At 29.8% G+C, this 21,776-nt stretch overlaps 1 protein-coding gene across 2 annotated transcripts in view; it reads left to right on the forward strand.

The window, feature by feature from the left end:
• LOC129917146 (E3 ubiquitin-protein ligase RNF19B-like) overlaps window positions 1-16,086 on the forward strand; it is an 86,104-nt gene extending 70,018 nt beyond the window's left edge. For both annotated transcript variants that reach the window (XM_055997522.1, XM_055997523.1), the window contains exons 8-10: window positions 10,549-11,055; window positions 11,116-11,244; window positions 13,983-16,086. In XM_055997522.1, coding sequence (XP_055853497.1) covers window positions 10,549-11,055; window positions 11,116-11,244; window positions 13,983-14,519 — 1,173 coding nt within the window. In that variant the 3' untranslated portion in view covers window positions 14,520-16,086. The remainder of the gene's footprint in view (window positions 1-10,548; window positions 11,056-11,115; window positions 11,245-13,982) is intronic.
• The last annotated feature ends 5,690 nt before the right edge of the window (window positions 16,087-21,776 follow it).

Below are 21,776 nucleotides of genomic sequence, written 5' to 3' on the forward strand. Positions count from 1 at the left end.
AATCGGTCGGCGAGTGGAGGGTACCGAGTTCAAGTCACGGTTAGGACATGAAAATTTTTCTATAATATTCTTTTTTTTTATTTTGAAAATTTAAGGGACACACAAATAAATTAACGTTAACACATTTTCAGTTGTAACATCTCACATTTAATGCAAGACTATCAATTTTTTTTCAAATATCTTACTTTCTCGCATCCTTTTTGCTTGTGAGAAATTTTGGCAGTTCAATCGAGAAATTTTCTCGATTATTTTCTTACAGACACAGTTTTATTCACATTTTTCCAGTCTGTCAAGCATTTTCATTCAGAAATGTTTCAAGGCGAGAAAATTTTGTTTATAGAAACAAACGAATGTGAGAAAATTATTTTTGTGTCGATTCACATTATTTTTGTTCCGATTTGCGTGTTTCATGCGAGAAATTTCTCGATGCGAGAGTTACAGAACGTAGGCACTGGTTTGATATTAATTTTATCTATCCCAACAACGTACCAAAAAATCAGTTCGGTTCAATTGTTTGCCACCTAGGATGTCTTATATGACTGGCCTAAATTTGGTGTTATGAAAATAGCTTTTTTGATTTAATTATTTTGTGATTTAGTTTGGTTTGGTAAATCCCAAAGGAACCTTCTTAGCTGTGAAAAGGTGGGGACAATCTACGTAAAAATCCGAAAACAAAAATAGTTGAACTTTATCAGTCCGGTATTTAAAAACTTTTGCACTGTTAAAAAAGTTAAAAATTTGAAATAAAAACTCAAGTCAATTGTCAAACTAGAGGCATCCAAAATAATCATGTTTTGAGTCCAAAAAAAATTGCTTGGAAATATTCACTCTTCCTTTGCGCCACGTATTTTGGTTTGTGTGCAATTAATTTAAAAAAAAAATCTGATTCTATAAAGAAAAAAACATGTTCCAACATTTTGTATCTAATTCAAATGAAATTTCCAACTTTTTTATAAAATTTTTCATACATTTTTTAAAATTAATTATTAATTTAATTTAATTCAATAAAAATGAATAAAATATGAATTTACAAAGGAATATTATTTCATTATGTAAATCCATAGTTTTTACTTTAAGAGTAAGCTTTTACTGTAGAACGTGTATTATTTTACAAACATGTAGGAAAGTAGGTATACTTTGCTGCAGGTTTTCCATAATCCCAATGTCAAGTTTGATTGAAATCTTGAATTCCAATTGCATACAAAAGAAGTAAAACAAAAAGAAACTATAAACTTTCCAATTGCATTTCTCTATACGTCTAATGGGAATAGCCAAACAAATAAAAAAAAAATAATTGAAAAAAATCTATGGCACTTAATATTATAACCAAACCCATCACAACACTGCACCAGCAGGAACGAACAATAAAAAAAAATACTATATGAAATTAAATTGATTAAGTAGAATTGGTTCGTTGTTCTTTCTTTTATTTTTTTTTTTTTAATTATTTTGTATAAGGGAAGTCGTAGGTTAGGTACTTTATGGGCGGGGTTCAAAGTTGAACATAAACAATGAAAAAGAACATGCTTTTCAATTCTTTTTCTGACAGTTTTTTTTACTGCATTTTTACAAGCCTCCTTTAAAGTAAGATATTTTATTAATCAATAAATTCAATCTTTTTTTAAAGCAATTATTATATAAAAATAAAAATACCCAACCAAGTTCAACACTTGAAAAAAAAAAATCTTTTCTTCCCTTCGGATGTATTATTCACATTTTTTACATTCCACACAAGGTCAAGTGCATACATTTTTAATTGTTGTGTGTTTCCATTTTTGTAGTTTTTTTTTTTTCTATTTTCTCCACACACCCATTTACGATTTAAGAAAAATAAAAAAAAAATAGAAAAAAAACTATCATCGTCTTAAAAAAAAAAAAAAAAATATGTGAAAGCAATTTTTGCGTCTAGACATCGTTACCACAAAAGTGCATACAACCCGCTCCTGCCCTCCCCAATCATTCTTCCTCCCCGTCATTATGTACACCATCAGAAAGAAAGACAAACAAAAAAAAAACTATACTTTCGCGTTTTTTTGAGATACTATAGATGAGATAATTTATTAAAGGCGACCCATTCAAGCGATAGATACTTAAAAAAAATTTCTTTTACTTCACTTGTATTACCTCTTGAAGAAATTCACAAAAAAATTTGTTGGACAGAAGTTTTTTTTTCGTGACCACCCTAATAAAAATATTATTTTATTTCACTGATGAATTTTTCTTTTTTGTTTGATATTTTTAATCAATTTGATGTGAATCGAAAAAAAAAAACAAAAAAAAAATCAAATCCACTCCCTTTTTTTCACACAAAAAAAAACAAATCGGCAAGATACGACGACGACGACGACTCTCAAGCACCACCACCATCGGCAGAGTACACTCGGAATATGATGGGAGACAGACAAACTGCTGACGAGAAGCGACGACCAAACACGTTGTTGTGTTGGAAGAAGAACTTGGAATTGCTGCTACCCATTGTGAGTGGAATATGAAAATCTCCTCTGTGTCTCTCATCGGTCCTTATCAATCTCCTTTTTATACTCCAACATAGACATTTTCGTATACTCGTATTGTACACTCCAGTCCAATATATCCAAAAAGGGGAGAACACTCTTTTTTTATATTGTTTTTACGAGAAATGCACCAGACCAGAGAGCGGCTCAGTAGTAGCAGTCAGTCGCAGCAGCATAGCATTAAAAATGGAAATGCTCCAAGAGGAGTAAGTTGTAAGAGCAACGAATCATATGGGACGCATACAATACAGAGTTCCTTCTTTTTTTTATTTTTATTTTTTTTGTCTGATGACTGCGAGAACAATGTTGAGAATTATTTTACCACCCCCGAAATGGAGCATAGAAAGAACCTTGAAAACAATGTTACCAATCTTGATAAAGTATTATAGTTAGTACTTAGTATTAGGTTTTTCTTAGATTAGAATCGTGAATAATAATTCTAAGAGTTTTTGACAATTTTCTTTTAAATATTTTAATTTCACAAATGTGGAAAAACTAAATTTTTCACGAAAATATGTAGGCTTGAAAATGTTTCACCAAAAAAAAGTAATTCCAACTTTCATTACAAATATCTATTATTTTAATAAAATAAAAGTTTCACATACGCCACAGTGACCCTCGAAATTATTTAGTTTTTTTTTTTTTTTAACTTTTAGTTAGACTCAACTCAACTCAAAAATAAAAAAAAACTTCACTCACTTGTTTTATGGTTGTTAAATGGAAATTTAAAAAAAGGCTGGGAATATAAAAAAAAATTAGCTAGAGAGAAATTCGACTTTGAGGAAGTTCGACTAATGGACAGGATTTTAATTTTTAGTTGTTAGAATCAAAAACTTTGGAACGAGTTCATATATTTTACTTTTTCATATATTTTACTTTACTGCTATTCGATTCACGTGAAAGTCTAAAATAAGCGTTTAAAAGGTGTTTAAAATTAATTTTAGATAATTGTTATTTCTTTAGAGTTTTTAAAACAGACGTGAACAACACTTTGCTATTGAAAGTTAGAAGTTTTTCAAAGCCAATTTGGCATGATAAAGATTCACGTGAATCGAATAGCAGAATAGGACTGAAAAACAAATTATGTATAGTGAAATTTTTTTTCGATATTTGTATGACCTGTGTTATCAATCGTTGGTACTTGATCTAAAATATACACAATAGGGTGGGTCAAAAAAATCGAAATTCGTTTTTTCGATTTCGCACTCTGAAAAATCGATTGCTAGACACCTTGAATATACACACCAAATAGGTATGAGCTTTTTATATTAATGGGAAGGTCCTCCGCTTCGCAATTTTCCATTTTTACATCAAGCTTCTACGAAAAAAAAATCATTTTTTTATTAATTGTCTTTTTAGGAAATTTTTTTTACATATTCTTGTAGAAAATTGAACGCTCTACAAAAAAGGCCTTAAACACTTTTTTCAATTATCTAACCGTTTTGTAGATATTTGAGGTCCAAAAATCGAGAAAATCTTTAAAAATTCGTTTTTTGTTCTTAATTTTGTAACAAATTAAAAAATTATAATAATCAAACGCGCATGACATATTCTTGTAGGAAACAGATTGCTCCACAAAGAAGATCTTAATAACTTTTTTCATTTACTTTTCATTGAAACTTCATTATTTTCAAATTAACAAGATGTATTCTTGTAGGGGCTTGAACGTTCTACAAAAAAATCCTTGTCATCAAATTGATTGCTTTAACCGTTTAGAAGATATTCATATCCATTTTAGAGGTAACAATATTTGTATTAACAATTGTTTTAATAAGAAAAAGTTGCGCATACACATTAAAATGATTGCAAAAAATGCAATCTAAACCATTTTTTTAATGTAAAATATTTTGTTTGTATGTTTCATAGTCACCTATTTCGATGATTTTATTTATAAAAAAATGAACAAAAATTTTTATGAAGAATCTGATGAAACCTTCTTTTTTTAATACTCGATATTGGTAAATAAACTTAAGTTTTCGAAAAGAACCTGTTCAGTTGTTTGCGTTTTCCCCACAATTTTTTTTCGAATGCATTTACTCTGTTTTCACCTCTTATGATTCGATTTCAATTAACATAGAAGAACAGCTTTTTGAAGTAAATTCCAAGCCCTGTCTTATTTTGTCATTGAAAAAAATCTCATATCAATTAAAAATAAGTGTGGGCAACTCAAGATTTGAATGTGGCGCCCCCAAAAATCATAAAACAAAATAGTCCACTAGAACCAAAAATGTCCATTTTAAGAAAAAAAAAAGAAATTAAAAATTATTTATATAGAAATTTGAAAGACTTTTGTTTGACATCAAAAACCAAATAGCGCTTTTTATATATTTTCCTAGTACGAACAACGGCAACACTGACCTTCTGCCATTGGATAAAATAATGCTTTTTCCCATGCATGACCTCTCACATGCATGTTTCATTTAATCTTTTTCTCTCTTGTAGGATTATTCACTTCGAGCGAGCGCCCTCATCATGATTCACCCTGACCGTAGTAGATGTTAAATTGTTAGCAAACATGCTTCCCTCTGCTGCTTTACGTATTTTCATTCTGCGCTCATCTGGGTGCGTATTGAAAATTTAAATTCCGTTTCCTCGCTCCCACAATCAAGTATAAATGTATTGTGCTGGAAGAATAGCAGAGCCTTTTTTTTTCTCTCTCTCTTCTCTTACTTTAAAAAAATAATTTTTAACTCAATTAGAAGGCGCCCTCAGTTTGGTGTGAATCACTAAAGTCCAAACATTAATGCAAATCAAATTTTTGTTTAAAAATAAAAATGATAAGACTTTTAAAGATTGATCGAAAAAGAATAAAAATTGTCTTGACCAGATGCTTTAAGTTTGTCGGAATTGGGACTTGAAAATTGGTGAATCATATCCTGAGAATGAAAAAAGAGGAATGCAATCATTTTTTTTTTTTTGAACCCTCCACAGCACAGGGAAAAAAATATGATTCATTCAATTTTGTTCTTAATGAGAAATTGCAATCCTACTCTGAGTATAACATAATTTTGTTCCTTCCTTATCTCGTCATTAATTAAAGAAAACGAATAAGAAAAAAAAAAAAAAAACAACATTCATTCATTCAACCCAACCACTATAATAGGCGTGACGTTCTCCATCAGCTTCTGTAGCAAGTTTATAAGTCATTGAACCCGGCCTCGAAACGAGCCACATAAACAGTTGGTCCTCAGCTCGGCAAACAATTGAATAGTTTGTTGTAACCTGAACCACACTGAAATAGTCTGCTATACCATTGTGTTGTCCTTTACTCCAGGATGACATTTTTTTTTTTTTGTTAAGTTAATTTCTTTTATTGTTTGCCAAGCAGTTTTTTTCAATGGTGCGAAAAGCTCTTCCGTTATGATATGCATGTATTTTTACGTATCCTAGTCGTAGTTCGTAGGTATCCTTCGGCACAAAAACGTGGTCATGCTCAGTATAATCAAAAGGCATAAGGAAACACATTTGACTTCCACTATACACTATAGTTTAAAAATTATTATGTACCTATAACTTTTCTCATAATATGCTGGGTTGTATAGTAGATCCTAAGTGTGCTGATTAAGTTTATTGATTTTTTTCTTTTTTACTCCCAACGGATGTCGATGTTAAGCATATGGGCTTGACTGAAATATACTTAAGGTACGGCCGATGAAAAATTATGTGGACGATCAGGTTGTATGTTTTTGCTTTTTTTAATGTGGCTTTTAAAGCAACATTGAAGAAACGAAGGTGATTTATTTGATAAAAGAACCTATTTTATAGGTATCTACTCTTCCCCAAAGTCCTTGCAAAACTGCGAAGAAAATATGGTTTTCTGACAAGGCCAAGTGAAGTAAGGTTAGTTTGAGTATTTGCTTTTTGTCGCAGCACCTAAAAACCCTAATCCACCCCCACAAACAAAAATTACACTGTCACACAAAAAAAAAGTGTCATGTACTTGGGACCAGACCTATCTTTCTATATGTTTTTGGACCCGCTGAATCTGAAATTCCGTTTCGACCGGTTACCCTCCTGTTTTGAACAAAATACGAAAAAAAAACCCCAAAAAAAATCATAAAAATTCAAACAATATGCAGTCACAACTCCAGTTTTTAAAATTTATTTTCTTGAAACTAGGTGAGTCTTAAGGGCTCATCATTAAATTGATATTCTTCAAATTTCACGAAAAACTAATTAAACCATAACCAAATTATTCACAGCCCAAATAAGTGTAAATTAGAAGACGCCAATTTTTCTTGTTCAATATTATTCATAATTGAGAACAAACAAACTTTCATTTTTCCAAGTGTTTAATGTTGGTTTAAGAATTAAGGTACTTTTTTTTCTCCAGCGGACTGATATAGAAACGAATTAGCTTTATAAATCATTATACAAATTATCCTTGATTTGGACAGCCTATTTAAAGTGGAATCGTTGACACAAATATCCTTACTCATATTCTAAAATTCTTAATAAGTAAAACTCAACGCCGGATCCACTTTCACTAAATCCCCCATATTGATCTTTACAGGTCATTTAAATATTAAAAAGCTTTATTGAAAAAAATACTTCTGGGACTGGTTCCCAATCACAGTTGTAATTCCCCTTTGAACAAAAATTATAATCTTCCCCAAATCCACTAAACTTTCGTCCATTTAAAGTACGTTTAAAAAGTTCAAATTCTTAATATTGTCGTACAAAATAAAACATTCACCAATATTACACAATTCCAAATATTTAACTGTTATATCTATCTTTGAATATTATGTAGTTCTGATAAAAAAAAAATGTTTATAGAAAATCTGTCAACTTTTTTTAGGGATTCGTATAATGAATCTATACTATGACGAGGCCTGTGATAAGGGTGAATAAGTCATAAAATAGGACATAAAATGTTTATTTCTTGCTTAAATACCATAACTTTATGACCATCAGAAATTGAAATCATAAAAAAAAAACCGAAAAGTAAGTAATAGGTAGGAACTAAAAGTTACACTGATGCAAAATAAAAAACATGTTAATTACTTTTGAAGTGACATATACCAGAGGTTGTAGGTATGAAAGAGTACATCATATTATGGCACTTTAAATTTTTCATGGACCTTCAAATTTTAAAGTTATCGTCGAAAACCATTTTTCAATGTTTTTAGGCTTCAACAATTTTTTACTTAGTCATTCTTCGGTCAATTTGAGATGCTTTTACATTTTTCACCAAATTGTTTTTAGATTTTTTTGGATTGAATCTCCAAACTTAGCATTGCATCAACGTTTTTTTTTTAGAATTCGGAAACCTTTTTCAGCTTTATTTAAAATGTTTGAATTTTTTTTTATAAATAGTTTCGGTGTTCTATTTATGCTAATTCGAATTAGTTTTTCTTATTTAAAATCGGTTAGAAATTGATTTTTTTACTAGAGAAAGTAATTTCAATGTACCTATTGGGAGAGTAGAAGAAATGAAAAACTAACTTCTCTGTTGATACTAACGGTAGAAAAATCGTTAAGCTTTTAATTTTTAGAAGAAATGTTTTTTTTTTTTGTAACTACGTTTGAAAAATTTTTTTTGGTTGCTCAGATATAACTTTTTAAACACTATCCAGGCCCACAAAAAAAAAGTGCCAGTACATTTGAACGGGCCTCTCTATGTATTTCGACGTGCTTAATCCAAACCTGAAGACAGTTTTGTCCAAACAGCCTCAAAATTTTGAATAAATTGCAAAAATATCCAATTTTAATGCGATGTTTATGGTGTTTTGCTATTTACTGGAAATTTCTACTTTTGCTAGAAAACGCTGTGTCAAATTAATTTTTCGTTCAATAACAAGAGCCATGATGTGAATCGTGTTTGTTTGAGTATAATATAGTTTCATCATCTGCGGAGTTTACTCACACTATGTTCGAGTGTTTTTCGGCACAATGAAAAAGGAATGTTGCCTTAGCACTTTCTGGCAATTGTATTTTCTTTTGTTTGTATTTTGTATTAAACACGTGAAATTTTAGCTTTTTAGCTGAAGTGGAACTGGGCGCGCAACAAGCTCAATTTATTTTTATTTGATGAACAGCATCTAGGTTCCCATATCATACCTATGAATTATTTGTCTATCTATTTGGTGAAGTTAGTTGAGATTTACTAAAATATTTAATGATATGCCTTTCTCTTTTATAAAAAACCGTTATAGGTATGTTGTTTTTTGACGAAATTTAATTTTTTCCAAAAGTAAAAAAAAAAAAAAACACGAAATAAAAATAAAAATAAGAGTAAATCACAAAAAAAAACTTAAATCCTTTTTTTTTTTAAACCAATACTTGCCAAATAGAATAAATTATAACACAAAAAAAGAAAATATGAGCCAGAATACAGATAGATATGACATGCAAAAGAATTGTCATAAAAGAATCACTGGCACAGAAATGCGGCCTTGTGTTGGTTTTCCGCTGAATAGAATGAATAAACATGACTTCTGTTTGACTTCTTAAAGGATTGACTTTTCAGTTCAGACTTAATAATTATTATTATTATTTGTTCAATGTAATGGTTTTTTTTTTGGTTAAGTTTTGAGAATAGATAAAAAAGAATCAGAACAATGAAGTCAACCATGAGACTTTTGGGAACAATATTCTTTTGTATAATCTTTTAAGTAGGCTAAATAAGTCTATAAACTGAGTGGAAGTGGTGGCGGTGGTTCCGGCTTTGGGGAGTGTCAAAGGACTTTATTAATATTGTCCTTGCATGATAAACACAAGTTTTGTTGAAACAGAAATGTTTTTCAGACAAACTTATTGTAATTCAACTCAAAGGCATTTTTGAGGAAATGTACATTTACAACAGATTTTATTTGAAATCCTTTAAGTTTTTTTTCCTCTGGTGGTTTACATTCAAATTATGATATATTCGTCTGAAATGGGAATTGTTTATGAGTTAAACATTGTTCTATATAATTTCATGAGTACCAAGGAAATGGTAAAGACTTTTGTGAGTCGAGCATAAAATAGTTCATATGCATTGTTTAGAACGGTGATTAGAAACTTACATTAAATTCGAAGTACGCAATAAGAAGTTTAGTTGTTTTTTTTTTTAATTTTGACAGCCTACCATAAAGAATAAGAAAAGTTCAAAGTAGGTATTGTTTAAATAACACTGGGCAACAAAATTGCATTTTTTTGTTTTATGAAGTTTTTTAACTGCTTAAAAAGTAGAAAATAATCGATTATTGTGAGATTTTATAACAGAAATATCTCGAAAACGGAAGCTGATAGGAAAATTCTGATTTTCAATTCTAGTTAGGTACCTTCAAATCCCTTAGAAATTTATTGTTTGTGTTCTGAAACAAGACCACTGTAAGCTAAAGACCACTGTAGCTTAAAAAGTAGTAAAAAATTGATTATTTAGATTTTATAACGGGAATATCTTCAAAACGCAAGTTGATAGAGAAATTCTGATATGAGATTTGAGTTCAGCACATATAAGAACACAAAACTAAGACAAAACCATTGTAAGCTTAAAACCACTTAAAAATTTATCAAAAAATCTATAATTGAAACGGGAATATCTTAAAAACGCGAGTTGATAGAAAATTTTTGACTACGGATTCGAGTTCAGCACAACCAAAACCTTTATAAAAGTATTGTTTTGTTTCTGAAACAAAACCTATGTAAGCTAAAAACCACTGTAGTCTAAAAATTAGCAAAAAATTGATTATTGGGATCTTATAATGAAAATATCTCAAAAACGCGAGCTGATAGAAAAATTCTGTTTTCGTATTCGAGCTCAGTACACCCAAAACCTTTACAAAAATATTGTTTTATTCCTAAAACAAAACCACTGTTAGCAAGGGAAATGCTTAAAAATGCAAAATATCGATTATTGAGATTTTATACCGGAAATATCTTGAAACGAGTTCAGCATCCTAAAAACCTTTATTCATCAAAGTTAATAAAAAACACCCTTGTTGCCATAGTTTAACTTTAATCTCATTTCAGATTTGCAACCTTTCTTAATATTTCAGACCTTAAACTTATTTATATTAATTTTGTGTTTTTTTTTTTATCATTTCAGATCTTAGTTTCACCAGTTTTAGCTGGTCTCGCAGTCGCCATTGGTGTTCCGATTCTTTTGTTTTACGTTTACGGTGTCGTTCCAGTATCCCTTTGCCGTGCCGGTTGTGGTGTCTCCACACGAGATGGCTTCAAATTTGATTTCGATGGCGAAGAAGAAGAAATACAAGAAATCCAGATGCGCAATCAAAGTGATGGCGCTAGTGTTGATGCTGTCTCCCGAATCGGTGCTACCAGCATTGGCGAAGTTAGTTTGAGTGTAGCTAGTGGCAGTCATATTGGCGTATCAAGTCAGACAACTGCATTCGGTGTGTCACATGCTTCGAATCGAGAGTCAACAACAGCTTTAGCTGGTAGTATTACCGGACAGAGATTAGAAGTTCAAGCCGATGTTAGTTCATCGGAAACTGCTTCAGCTGTAACATGCGTTAGCGAGAAATCTGGTAATACACTTAATGATACTGCCTCGACCAAGGCTTTGGCCGGCTCGATACTTAGTTATAAACAGGTTTGTGATTCTTTTTATATGAATTTGATTGATTAATATATTTTGTGTACCTTTATTTAGCAAATGGACTCTTCAAATGTTAGTGAAGATGGCGTTTCTGAACGAGTACGTTTCGATAATACTGTTTGCTATGTGATTGATGGAAAGAGAGACTGTTCAGATGTTTGGTATACAGCACCTTTAGATCAGGTAAATTTAACCTTTTTGTATTTTAAGTAGTTTCGTCTACACTAACGAGCTTTATGTTAAGACACTAATTGCTCTCAATGCAGCTGAGATTAAATAAAGTTTATAATACCGTTAAAAAGCTTGATTCATTAGATTTAAATCGAAAGTAAAACTATCAAAATCTCTTGAAGACATTAAGAGGTAATATCCATTTTGCATTTAGTTTTTTTCATTGAGCATTCCTCCCATACTTCAACCGTTGCAGTTTATAGTTAATTAACTGACATGAAGCTAGATTTTTGGCTGTATCCCCTCGCTTAAGCTCATCCCATAAATGCTCGATAGAGCTTCTGGGTAAAAACGTTATCTACTAACAGTCTATTCACTAAGGACGGTTTGTCTTACCTGCCTGCGATTTTCTTTGACATGACCCCCAGTTAAAAAACGATCTCGGATAGAAGTCATTTATGTAGACGAATCTGTCATCAATATAAGAGGTAAACAGCGGCCGTCCAGTTCTTTGCCTTGTTGGAGTTACGGAGCCAATGCACGTTGGCTCATTCCTTCTCGTATGGTATGGCAACTTCTTTGTCGGGTTGTGGGTTCATTCGTTTTTCGAAACACATATGATTTCGCAAAATGTGTTCGAATACGCAATGTGGAATAGCTAAAATTTGAAAACGGAAGAAAATAGAATTCGAACGGAAATCAGAACAGCCGTAAATGTCTTTTTATGTTTTCACCCTCACTTAAAGTTAAAGATTTAAATGAGATCAAAAATATATTTTAGAAGAGCGTATGTTTGTTTGATGGATATTGTAAGGGAATTTCTAGTCTCTGTTTTGAATCTGTTGAATGGTCTAAAACTTACAATAAAGTCCTGATGAGGAGTGTATTCATGCTCTAAACTATTAATGTCATATAAAACATTGTTACATTTACTTTGAGCCTGTAAAAAAGTTTTTAATATAAAAACTTACATGTTTAGCAAAAAATTTGCTCCGTTCGTTCGTATTTTGTTGTTTACTACGTAAAATCTTAGTAATCAGTTCCTAATACAACAACACTGCTATTATTATATCAGCAGAAGAACGTTTTATTTTAACAATTAAAAGATGTTCAACTTTTTTTCAAAAGTATGTAGTGTTTCCAATAATTATAACATAACAATACAATTTTCCTATAGAACAAAATGTAACGCATACGCCACAGTGACTCAATTAAAACAAAATCTAAGACAAAAGAAGATAAAGAGAATTTTAGGGGTGGTTTTTCTTTGTATTTTAAGAAACAAAATTGTTCTAAACTAATGCCGTATTTGCATAGTTGATACCACTTAACGATGATTAAAAAAAAATCGCTTATCAACGCGTATGAACTTTGCAGATAGAGCCTTACTGAAGAACAATTTGTTTTTCTTAGAATACACCCAAGAATCACCCCTTATATTTTCTCTCTCAACTTACGGAAAAACAATATGAAATTAAATGAATATAAAAAGGATAACACCATGTGTGTGATGTGTGAACAAATTATGCCGCCTGTTTTTCTTTTTCCAATAGCAAATCACTAGTTTCCTCGAAAGGTTGGTTTTGTCACTAATTTCAAAAGTTCGTAATTTTGTGTTTATGTAATCTTCCTTAAAAAATAATTAAGGATCTAGGTTTTAAAGAAAAACATAAAAGTCGCACTCTTAAAACTTGTGTCCTAATTTAACCTAAACTAAATGTTTTACTTAACCATGGTTCATTGATGGAAAGTATATTTTGTATCAATTTATATTTAAATTAAGAAACTCTTCGGAATGTAACGTGAGTTCCCACGTAATTGCCCAAAATGCATAATTCGTTTCAGTAACGTTATAAATACAATGTTTAAAAATATTGTACGTTTTGTACTTGAGCAATTTCATTAAGAAATTTACCGACAAGCGTTACCACCGGCTTTCACCTGTTTTTTTTTTTTTATTTGATGTAAAACTTGAAAGTAAAAAAAGAACACGGTTGCACAGCACAAGGCTGGGTTTTTTTAAAATCTTATGTTCTGTGCATTTTGAACGGAAAAGAACCACTATTTTAAGTGTATTTGAAACATCAAATACAATGGCCTTCGAAATAAGCGGAAAACATAAAGTGATTGTTTTTAGTATCTTCATCAATTTAACTGCACTTTTTGAATGAAGACTTATAATTTGATCAATTTCACATCATTTTAATAAAAATGTAATCAACTTTTCCTTTGCTTTGGAGAAAATGGTTTTAACTAATATTTTCAACTTTAACCCAAGCCTCCGCACACTTTAAGACTTGGTGTTTTTCACAATCGCTCCAAATACAGCAAGAAGTGTTCCTAGCGCACTGTAATTTATTCTTTAGGTCCAATAATGGGGTATTTGGTTTCATGCGCTTTTGAGCTTCCCTATAGTAGGTGGTAGAAAACCGGCTTAAAAATTGGGTACTACATTACGGACCTTCCCACGGATACCCAAAGTAAATAACGCTTTTAATGCAAAGTAGCACTGTAAAAAGTGATTCGTATACTGATACTGACTAGTGTGATTTTTTTTTAAGTACACCATTTCATAAATAATCTCAACTAGTATCCTTAGAAAACCATCAACAAATTAGATATAACATTGCAGAGATAAGAGGCATCCGCATCGCATAATTTATACTTTATATTAAATGTAAAAACAAAAATACCTATTATTAACTTACAAAATAATTCTTAATTAACATCTTTTTATTTTGTAATTTCAGGATCCTGGCGCCGACAAAGCCAGCGTCGGCAGCAGTCGTTCATTTCGCAGTTCCGAACGTTCATATCGTGAAGAAATCGATCCAAATAATTCAGCATCAACTGGCAAACGTCTTGCTTTATTTAATTCACGACATGCCAAACTCAATGCAGCTACACATCGAACATTATCTCTAGATTCGAATACTGGATCAAATAATATACCCGAAAATGTAAGTCTCGAACAACAAGCCGAAGAGGAAGATAAGGCTGCTTCATCTAATCCCGATATACCAACACAACACGATCAAGCTTCAAGCACTACAACCACCATTAACACCATCACTAAATCTGGTTCTCCACCAAAATCCTCCTCCTCATCTACAACAAAGAACTCTACACGAACATCGATTTTAAGAAATTTGTTCTTTGCTCAAAAAGATAATCACAATAATGCCAACAATAATATAAATAATAATAATAATTGCAATACAAATAACAGTAGCAGCAACAACAAATCAAAAAAAGATAATTTAGATGGTGGCGAAAGTAGTGCATAGATCCGATCATCATTTATATAAATTTATTATAATTATTGTATCAAAACCTAATAAGTCGAGATATTATTCATTCTCTCTTCAGATAAAAAAAAATAGAAAAAAAAATTACATGCTTCAGTAGATGTTGTTGTCGTAATAGATAGATAGATTCAATTCAATTTTTATTATTAATTTAAAAAACAAAATAACAAAAACTATTGTGTCTAATCGTTCAGCATACTATACTCAAATTGTACTACACAAACACTTAAAAAACTATTTATCCTTATTTTTTCGTATAAATTCCTATATTGTAATTATTTTTTGTGTGTTACTTTGTTTGTGTTACCCTTTAAGTAACTTTTGATTCCTTATCCATGGCATTTTTTTTTTTAATTTTCTTTTTTTCTTAATTTTTTTTTTTGTTTCTCGCTTTAAGATATTTCTTAAAATTTTGTTTCCTGTTAAGTAAAAAAAAATTCTATGTGCCAAAACTTAAAAAAAAAAAACAAAAAAACGTTCAGTTTAATTTTTCTGCATCTCGTAGAAAAGCAAAGTTTAATATTTTTTTTGCTGTTCTTAAGACTGAATTAAAAAATTTAAAAAAAACCTTAAGGTTACCCATCAAAGTCGCCGATTAAAATTTACTCGCATAAAAAGCGACTTAAATTGATTTTGAAACAATTTTTTTTGTACACTGTACTTTTTTTAAAGTTTGTTTATTTTTGAAAAAAAAAATTATAATTTTCGAAGTAAAATATTAAAATTAAAAAATAATAATAAAAAACAAACTGTATCTTAAGATAAAATATTGTCGCTGTGTATATGTAATGTATCTATTGCATAAGTTTAAATAATAAATTAAAAAAAGATTAATAAAAAAAGATTTAATTCACACATATTATTATATTAATTACAATTATTATAATTCTAATTAATTAATTCTTCAATGGAAAAAAACCTGAATTTCAAATGTGATTTTAGTTGGAATCGAATTACAAATGTAAGAAAATTAAAAAAACAAAAAAAAATTACATAATTAAAATAAATAAGCATTGCTTAATTAGTTCTTTTGTTTTAAATAATAAGTAATGTTATGTATTAATTAGAAAACAAAGTAAAAAAACACAACCGCTTATTGAAATCACTTATATATAAATAAAACACACACATACAATACATAGCTATAGAAATAAATATTATATTAATAAAAAAAAAAAAAACAATTCAATTAAAAATTTAATAGTACATTTTTACAAAACATTCATATAAATTATGTTTTTATTTTGTTTTCTTAATTTCCCGATACAGTCTTTAACGCACAAACAATACCTAAAAAAAACAGTTTCTTTAAATTTAGTAAATAGAAAATAAAGTGTTAAAAAATTCGATATAAAGAAATGAACTTATAAGAAAGTATTAGCTCTGGAATTTACTTTTACGTTTCCCTCAAGACAAGATTTCACTATGCTCAAGTCACTGCTTGACCGAATGCTGAAGATGTTTCTCAACTTACTGGAGTTAAAAAATATCCCAACTTAAGTAACAACTATGAACTTCGCCCTAAATGGCGTTCAATAATAATTTAGATTAAAAGAAATGATTTTTTTTTAAGTTTTTCAAAGGCAATTTGACGGAATTAATCAAGTGAATCAAAAGTTTCACTTGAATCGAATAGTTAAATGGGGGTAAGATTTTGCATATACCGATTCGAAACAAAAATTGTGTACAGAAATTGTTGGAATTGTTACACAAACACATTTGGATGGTGTTAAATTTATTCTGATGGTTTAAGGATGAATTTAAGGTATCCCTTCATTTGATAACTTATCCTTTTGTCGTTCTGAACAGTTTGATTGTCTAATTTTAAATCTTTACATCGACCTTTATATTCTGAAGCTGATTCTTCGGTTCTCTTTGCTTCTAGGGGTTCACGTCTGAAGTTTCAAGACAAAAAATTTGGATAAACAATTTTCTTCCAAAAACCGGCAAATTTTATAACTAGTTTTCCAATGATGTGGAAGGGAATGGAACGAAGAGAACAGAGTTATCAAGTGAAATAGAAATTCATGTGACAACAACAAAAAATCGCCATTGGACTTTGTTAGTTCTTTGCATTTCATTCAATTCATTTCGAAGCTTTTAAAATAAAAAATTAATAATCAATAGATGACTTTAAATTCATATTTATTGAAAACACTGCAAAACTAACTTTTAAGCGTTTTGGAGGATTTCTTTAATGGAATTTTTTCTTATTTGTTGTAAACGTGTTAGAAGAAAAAGCACAGAGTTTTTCAGTGGAATGAAATCCCATGTGATAACAACAAAAAAGAAAAATCGTTATTGGAAAAATCGCCGAATAAAAACATACTATAATAACAAAGTAGATGGATCGTGTTAACAGATTGACTTTATTTATTTGCTTCACGTACTGTGTACATAATTCTCACCGAAATAATAGTAAAGTCAAAAACCCTTCTAAATGGAGATTTTCAAAAAATCAAAAATTTCGAAATTGCGATGTCGGACCGAACATGAAATTATGTAATTCGATTAAGAAAAATACAAGCCGGTTGAAAAAAATTTAACATGGGACACTAAATCCCAGAGAACTGATCAAAAAAAAAACTTCCCTCACAACCTACATTTAAATACCGGTCAAAAATATATTTAAAAAATTATTTCTTATTAATTGAATTCGAAAAATGCAGCTTTTAAAAAATTACTAATTTATTTATAAAAAAAAACTGTGAAATTTGTATATCATTACTTTTTTTTTTGTTTTGTTTTTAAAAACATTGCTTTAAGAAATCTTCTTTTGCCAATTTATTTTAAGTGTTAAATATATTTTATGGTAAACAATATTAAACAAAAAATGTATTGTTACCTATAATTTTTATATATCAGTAAAAAGTAAAATGAAAAAAAATATAAACACATAAACATATGAAAATTTATTTAATAAATAAAAAAATATAAACATATTAGCATTAATATTCTATAATAATTATAATATTACATTGTCTAAATAAGTTTATCTTCCTTTTTTGTATAAAATAAAATTCGACTGTAATAATGTTTACAAAAAAAAAATATATTGTTTTATTTAATGTGAAGATTTGAAGAACACTCGCCGCCCTGGGTGTTTTAAATTGTCTGTAGTGATCCGTTGCTGAGATATTGATAGTAAAAGTCAAAAGTATGGTGTTGGTTTGATGACTGATATTAAATTTTTGAAAAAAAAAAAATATTTGTATCTCTTTATGATCAAATATCTCTTATCTCTATCTAAAATCACTAAAAAAATCGCAACAGTTTTTGTTCCTTTTTATATTTTTGGACTATTGTAGAACAGTAAGATATTAAGCTCAGTTCTTGTCATTTTTCTGTTCGCGCAAATTATAGCTCTTAAAAAATAAAAACATATTAGAAAGGAAGAACGTATTATAATTGTGTAAGTTCAGAAAGGCTATAAAAGTTGGTCGAGTTTCGGGTCCGTGGTTAGTTGCAAAAAAAAAAAAAAAAAAAAAACTTTCCAAAATAGGCAATATTGACTAAAAATTTGTTCCTTAATGTATTCTAAAAAATCCATTTAAAATGGTAGGTAGGCATTTCGAAAAAACGAATTTTATACCAAATCATCTCACGAGATTGTAATGCCCACACCACAATCATGTGATCCCTGAAACTAATTTCGTTCAGCTTTGATGTTGATTTCATTACACCCAATATCTGAAAACTAAATGATAATGTTAACTAAATCATCATTTATAAGGAAATAAATTTTTTTAAATAAAAAAAAAAAATATATTATTATCTACAAAAAAATGTTCCACATACGCCACAGTGACCGTTTGAATTTAAGCAATAAAAATTGATACAAATGTTTATTTCCAGGTGAAACCAGGAAAATAATCAGTGAGATGCACAATATTATGACAGCTAAACGAAAACGATAGGCAAATGGCAGTCGTAAAGATTAACGAGTATCGTTAAAATAAAACGATTATTGTAATTCGTAATCTTCCCAAATAAAAAAAGTTCCCCTAGATTTCGATTGCTAACATGATAACGCCCATAACCCATGATCAGCAATTCTTTATCTTCGGCAAATGAATCGGTTAACAATTTGGTGGAATCATTACGCGTTCCAGTACCTACATATCTTGGTATGAGTCTTTCGGTAACTTTCTTGAAACGTGGTCGCTTTACCAGAAAGGATAATTGGCACAACTCCATCTACTGACATTACCAGAACCAACATTAAACGCCATCTTTGATTTATTATAAATAATGTTGTAAACAGATTTTATTACATACTCGGCCCTAGCGAGGTATCCTTCGGAGCGGAAATTTGTCCGATTTCATACGAATCGGAGAGTTTTTATCTATCGGAAGTACACCTCGAAGCGAAATTCGTATGAAATCGGAGAATTTGCCGCTCCGGCGGATACCTCGCTAGGGCCGACTCACTTCGTGGTATTCCGATTAGAAAACTACGAAGTTCTTCTCGTAATGCAGCTACATTGAAGAAAACAATGTGTTAATATAATTTTTAAAACTCCGAATCGGTCATTATAGACCCAATAACTATGATTCACCAAATTTTTCTAGCGATTCTCAAGCCATAATGTCTTAACTCTTTTAACTCAATTCTAGAGGAATATTCTTGAGGCAAAACGAACAAAAATAATCGATCCTCGAGATATTAACAGAAAAGCTATTATTCGGGGCGAAGACGAATCCAACAAAGAATAAAAGATTATGAAAATCAGTCCACTCCAGTTCTTGAATTAATATAAATGGTTAACTAACACGATTTTAAGTACATATAAAGATTTTTTGGGAGTTTTTGCGGGTATAAACCGAGTTCTAAAGATTTTTTTTTATGAGGATTGACTAAACAAAAGGCCGTATTTCTATCCAAACAAACTATTCATAAATAATTTAAAAAACAAAATGTGACAAATAATGTAATTCAGCTTGTGAAGGGTCATTAATAAGAAATAATCAGCCCTATTCTGAGTTTCACTCGAGGTTAGGCTAGGTATTCGAAAGCTCTTTTATCACTTAAATTTTGGGAATTCCAGACTAACAAAAATATTTCGTGTGATAAAAATTTCCACGTGAAACTCACGATAGGGCTGAATGCGTTTTAGCAGTTTCCATTGAAGGCAACATGTTGAATTTTTTTAATTTTTTCCAGCGGATAAAAGTGTCAAATGACAACTTAAATTTTGGTGTTATCGGCATTCATCTAGCGTCATTAAATTCGAAGTAAGCTCTAAAACTTTTTTTCTAAATCTCTCGCATTTCCATACAAAAAGTAAACGACGATTACTCAAAACTTCTTCTTCTGATTTCTTCAATTGTGCAAAGCACATTGAACTACTTACTTGGTTGAAAGTAGAAGAACAAAGCATTCATTAACTGTACACTAGGGTGGTCGTTATTTTCCAAAAATTGGAATTTCTATGCTCCCAAGGGCTTATATGGTTGGAAATAAATTTAAAAAAATATTCCCGAAGTTTCAAGTCTCTTAATTAATTTTAACCCGTGCCGAAAAGCGGTTGAAGTTTCTTATGGGAATAACATGGGGTTTTTGACCTTGTCCCATCAAATTTAAATTCCAGCCAAACTATTCGTTCTAAAAATCTGAAACCTTATAGTTGTAGCAATCATGTGAATTTTTTTCAGATTTTTAACTATTATAGTTTCGGATATTCAGCTCGGTAAAGAAAACCCTTTTTTTTTAGACTTTTTTCATTTTTTTTTTCAAAAAAAAAAAAAAAAAAAATAATAATAATAATAAATTCCTTATTCGTTTATGAGTAATTCCATGTGAAAAGAATATAGGAAAAATACCTATGTATGTCATAAAATCTTGTTGTGTCATTTTGTAACGGTTCCTTTTAATAAGTTTATTAGTATTTTACGTCATATTTTAGAAAAATGCCCCTCCCGCCTAAACGAGGGCAGATAGACCCCCTCTCCCATAGTAAAAAATTATTGTATTGAACTCCGCTACAAAATACCGTTATCAATTCTTGTCGCCTAAGTTATCTTACTCGTGCCGAACCTCATTATGGTTTTATGTAAAAATTTGAATCATCAAAATAAAAAATTGCAAAAAAACAGCTTAAAAGTGAAAAAATAATTACGAAACTATTTTTTTTGAAAAGATCATAATTTTTTACTTAAAAAAAAATAAATAAAAAAATGTGTTTTTTAGAAAAAAAATAAAATGTGTTTTTCACCTTTTTTGTAATAGATCAGCTTACAATAAACTAATTTCATTTTTAATAACGGTTTTTGAAAGGTCTAAATATCACCCTACAAATGCAAAAAAAACATTAATTCAATTATATATAAAGTCGCAAGAAATATGCAAAAAAGTAATTAAAGATCATATTTTTTTTACTCTCAAAAATTGAGTTACTTAGGGAATTAATTCATTCTACTCACTTGCTAATTTTTTTGGGGGATTATTTATATACAGAAGTTCATATTTTGAGCTAAGGAACCGTTAAAAAATGACACAACAAGATTGTATGACATAGGTATTTTTCCTATATTCTTTTCACATGGAATTACTCATAAACGAATAAGGAATTTATTATTTTTTTTTTTTTTTTTTTTTTTGAAAAAAAAATGAAGAAAGTCTGAAAAAAAATGGTTTTCTTTACCGAGCTGAATATCCGAAACTATAATAGTTAAAAATCTGAAAAAAATTCACATGATTGCTACAACTATAAGGTATAAGTCTGGGAAGTTTCAGATTTTTAGAACGAACAGTTTGGCTGGAATTTAAATTTGATGGGACAAGGTCAAAAACCCCATGTTATTCCCATAAGAAACTTCAACCGCTTTTCGGCACGGGTTAAAATTAATTTAGAGACTTGAAACTTCGGGAATATTTTTTTAATTTATTTCCAACCATATAAGCCCTTGGGAGCATAGAAATTCCAATTTTTGGAAAATAACGACCACCCTACTGTACACCAATCCGAACGTCTGCAGTCTGCTTGACAATGGCTTAACGAAACTCTATACAAACCTATGTAAACAAAACATTTAAACATTTTTAATGAAAAAGACAGATGAATTTTGTAGTTGTTTTATTTTCTACTTTTATTTAAAAAAAAAATAATATTTATAAAAAAATATTTTGGCAAAAAATGTGATTATTTTTTTTTCTAAAAAAATATATAAATTTTAATTTTTTTTTCTTATTGTGCCATCAAAAAGAAAAAAACAAAACAAAAAGTCAAATAAAAG

The sequence above is a fragment of the Episyrphus balteatus genome, chromosome 3 (assembly GCF_945859705.1).
Source record: "Episyrphus balteatus chromosome 3, idEpiBalt1.1, whole genome shotgun sequence".
Taxonomy (NCBI): domain Eukaryota; kingdom Metazoa; phylum Arthropoda; class Insecta; order Diptera; family Syrphidae; genus Episyrphus; species Episyrphus balteatus.